The 4,601-nt window shown below is 35.3% G+C and overlaps 1 protein-coding gene across 1 annotated transcript; it reads left to right on the forward strand.

Annotated features, from left to right (window-relative positions):
• The first annotated feature begins 3,060 nt into the window (after positions 1–3,060).
• LOC132643906 (F-box/kelch-repeat protein At3g23880-like) lies at positions 3,061–4,191 on the forward strand. Its single transcript, XM_060360442.1, has one exon. The coding sequence runs from the start codon at positions 3,061–3,063 to the stop codon at positions 4,189–4,191; it is 1,131 nt and encodes a 376-aa protein (XP_060216425.1).
• The last annotated feature ends 410 nt before the right edge of the window (positions 4,192–4,601 follow it).

Raw genomic sequence — 4,601 nt, forward strand, 5'->3', positions numbered from 1 at the left:
GCAATGATATGTACAAGGACAGACATTGCACATGCAGTGGGAGTTGTCAGCCGATTTATGAGCAATCCGGGAAAGCAACACTGGGAGGCTGTGAAGTGGATATTCAGATATCTGAAAGGCAGCTCGAGTTCAGCTCTGTATTTCCGAAAATCAAAAACAGGATTGCAAGGGTATGTTGATGCTGACAACGGTGGTGATATTGATAGCAGAAAGAGCATATTCGGGTATGTTTACACCTTCGGAGGTACTGCAATCTCTTGGGTTTCCAAGTTGCAAAAGATAGTAGCTCTCTCTAGTTGTGAGGCTGAGTACGTTGCTGTGACGGAGGCCACAAAGGAAATGATGTGGCTACAATCTTTTCTGCGGGAATTGGATCAGGACCACGAGGGAAGTGTGCTATATTGTGATAGCCAAAGTGCCATTCATTTGGAAAAGAACCCGGTCTACCATGCTCGAACGAAGCACATACAACTCCGGTACCATTTCATTAGATCAGCTTTGGAAGATGGAGCGCTAGTGCTTGAGAAGATCGCAGGGAGTCAGAATCCAGCAGACATGCTGACAAAGGCAGTGACGATAGACAAACTGAAGCTATGCTCAGCTTCAGTTGGCCTGAACGAAGTATGAAACTAGGAAAGAGCTGCTGCATCGATCAAAGTGTGAAGACAAATTAAAATTAGTCTTCAAGTGGGAGATTTGTTGGGTGTGGAATTGGCCAAACAAGTCAATTCTTTTGTTCACATAGTCGTGATGTAAGCGCTTACCTCATGATAGTCGTGATGTAAGCGCTTACCTCATCATAGGAAATTCATTCCTATAAATAGGTAGCTTATGGTTCATTTGTAAAACACACCAAATTGAAGAAGACAACACATCCCAAAGAGAGAGAAAAATCTAAGAGAAATACTCTTAGTGAAAGGCCTAAGTAAGAGAAGGTCTTTGAGAGAATTTTCTGTAGTAAAATTCTTGAGTGTAATTGGGATTGGGGTTGTGAGGTTGAGTGTTGTAAACACTTGTAATATTTCTTCTTTAATAAGATCTGCAGCAGCAACGTGGACGTAGCTCTCACATTGAGGGTGAACCACTATAAATCTGTGTGTGCTATTTATTCTTCGCTTACATCACGGCGTAAGTAGGTTCTGTCTAAGGAGGTTGGTATTTAAGTGGTCCAGCTGTGACCCTCCAATCTTTCCTGGGAACCTGCTTACAAAGGTCGGATTTGGGATTCAAATCCTAACATTTTCTTTATTAATTACTATTAAAGAGCTACTGCAATTAAACAACGTTATTTTCTCCTGGCAGTTACTTATTTCTGGGTAATTAAATGAGAAGTGAAATATTGGGGAAAAACATATCCATCTGTTTCAATTTACGTGAACCTATTTCATTTTTAGTCCGTGTTAAAATAAATGACCTATTTTCTAATTTGGAAACAAATTTACTTTATGAAGTGATTTACAGCCACACAAATATTCAAGACTTATTTTGAACCACAAATTTCAAAAGTCTTCACTCTTTCTTAAATGTCGTGTCCAGTCAAATGTGTTCACATAAATTGAAACGGGGGGAGTATACAAGGAATACTGGTGATGGAACGTGCCACATCACCTTGTCTATTCTTATCTTTAATATAGATATTGATTAAAATTAGTTACATTCTTATTTTAGGCATTGCCAATATTTATTATTATTCCAAATTGAAGTCACATAAAAAAGGCAATATAAAAGTAGTTATATGAATATGGTAAATCAAATATGGATAGCTATTAAATAAAATAGCGAAGGCTCAAAATGGCTACATTCATCTATTACTAATATAAATATATATGTATTTGTACAAGCATTATATTAGTTACTTACCTGAACAGTGGTAAGAGCCCGTTTGGATTGGCTTATATGTTGGTCAAACCAAGCTTATAAGCCATTTTTTTAACTTATTTGGGTGTTTGGTAAAATAGAAAGCAGCTTAAATTAAGTTAAAATGTGCTTAAAATAAGCCAAAACCAAGAAGTTGCTCAACCCTAATTTTTTTTTTTTTTTTTTTTTTTTTTTTGCTTAAAAGTCATTTTGGTTTGACCAATAACTTTAACCTTTTATCCCTTATATTTTCTGTTAATTCCAATACTACCCTTATCTCTAAAAATCCATTAAGCACTTTTATCCAAACATGTAACTGTTATTTATAAAATAACTTTCTGCACGTAGAGCCCGTTTGGATTGACTTATAAGTTGCTTATAAGCTGTTTTCAGTTTTTTTGAGTGTTTGGTTGGCCAGCTTAAAGTCATTTTGTGCTTAAAATAAGCTCAAAAAAATAATTGGGCCCATTTGACTTAGCTTATCTAAAGCAGCTTATAAGCTGAAAACAACTTATAAGCCAAAAAAAATAAGTTAACTACCCAACTTTTTTTTTTTAGTTTATAAGCTATTTGCAGCTTATAGGCATAAGTCCATCCAAACAGACTCTTAAAAAGTATTTTAATCACTTATGTTTAAAAGCCATTTTTTTTCCAGCTAATCCAAACGGGCTCTAAATGTATAATTTAATACTCGTAAAAGTAGTAAGATTAATATGGTAAATTCAACATAGCTAGGTACCAATTAAATAAAATGACCACGGCCTAAAACTGGCAGCATTCTATATATATATATATATTAGTTATTTATATTCTTATTTAGGTATTGCCAATATTTTTTTTAGTCTTCCAAATTAAATTCACGTAAAAAAGGCAGTTAGATTAGTATGGTAAATCCAATAAGGGTAGCAATTAAATAAAATGACCAGTCTCAAAATGGTAAATGAATCACACCAAGTTCTTCTATTAATATACGGAGAAAGATCAATAATTCACTCATCACCAAAATCTTCTGAATTTCTAAGACATAGCTATCTCTAATGGAGATCTAGCCTTTCTCCATCACTTCTTTTGTACAGCATTATATTTTCCTTTACGTTTTTGTTTTTCCTTGTACTAGTTTCAGGGTACTTACTGGTAGAGTAATTTTTCTTTGTTAACAACACACCTTTATCTCCATTGATTCCCTTCTTTGTGTTCTCTATTATGGCCACAAGCGATAATGGTCATCGGCCTTTCCCCGAAGATTTAGATAGGAATATTCTACTCAGGCTGCCGGTGAAGTCGTTGTTGCGGTTCAAATGTGTCTGCAAGAACTGGTACACTCTAATCAAGAATCCTTATTTTATTAGAGAACACTTGTATAATTGTAGCAAGAGCAAATCCCTCCAACTTCTGATTTATGATTATGGCGCACTAGATGGTTCCCCTCCCATTACTTTGATTTCTGATCATGGTGTAGCCCCTTTACATGAAAATCTTGATTATTTCCAAAGGTTTAGAGGTATGACGATTCTTATAGGTTCTGTGGATGGAATATATCTTTTGGAGAGAATAAGTGATGAAAAAATTTCGTATGCATTGTGGAATCCTGCGATCAGGGAGGTGAGGCCCCTCCCTGAACCAAAAATACAATTTTCCACCAGGGAAGGTTGCTTTGGGTGCGGATTAGACCCCTCAACTAATGATTATAAGGTTGTTTACTTTATTAAGAATAGATATGCAGCGGTCTATTCATGTTCTAGAGACTCGTGTAGAATCTTCGAATTCACATTTAAAATTTTCCATAGCTCTAAAAACTGTATTGTAAAGTTTATTTTTGGTACTGCTTATCTGAACGGAGCTTATTACTGGCTGATAAGAGAATGGGTGACAGAAGGGGTTAAATGCAGCTTTCTTTCATTTGACTTTAGCAATGAGGTGTTTGGAGAGATTGATGGGCCAGATCATTACTCTGATCCTAAGATGCCTATATTGTTTGATGACTCTATTGCCCTCTTAAACCTTTCTGCAGATTGTGTTTATGATATATGGGTAATGATCCAACCAGGAGTTTGGAATAAACGTTTTACCTTTCAATGTTTTCCATATTTTAAGTCTTGGTATTCTAGCACTGTCATTTTTGTAACTAAAAGTTCTCGGCTAGTCTCCTATAATGTTAAGACTCAGAAGACGACACATCTTGGATTAAGTTATCCAGGCCTAAAAGGAGTCTCATATAAGGATCGTTGTGCAGTTTATCCTTATAAGGAGAGCTTAGTAGCAATTAAGCGGGAAAATGAAGAGCTGGGCCATTGCAACTATCTTGAAATATTTGACTCCTCCATTGAGCTTTAAAATAAGAGGAGACAATATGCGAGAAACTTATGTGTGGAGAAAGAGAAGGGAAATCCTAAACACAACTTACACAAGTCTTTCTCCTTTGAAGTTGGAACTTTTTTTCTCTTCATTGTTTCGATTTTCTTTGAGAAGAAGCTTTCCAAGCAAATAATTCTTGTAAGTTGCTAATTAATTGATATCTTTGAAGTTGGATTTTCTTGGAACATTACCGTCAAATGAGTGATCCTTTTTTTTTTTTCTATACACTTTGAATTCTTGAAGCTTCTTTGTCTTTTGGTCTTTATTTAGTTCTGAAACTAATTTGAAATTAAATTTTCTTGGGAGCCAATGGTGTCTTTGGTGTATCTTCTTCAATTGTTTTCTTTCTAAAAACATGCAACCACATGTTCATACAAGTGTTTGTTGGG

Source organism: Lycium barbarum, chromosome 6, assembly GCF_019175385.1.
Source record: "Lycium barbarum isolate Lr01 chromosome 6, ASM1917538v2, whole genome shotgun sequence".
In the NCBI taxonomy this organism is placed as follows: domain Eukaryota; kingdom Viridiplantae; phylum Streptophyta; class Magnoliopsida; order Solanales; family Solanaceae; genus Lycium; species Lycium barbarum.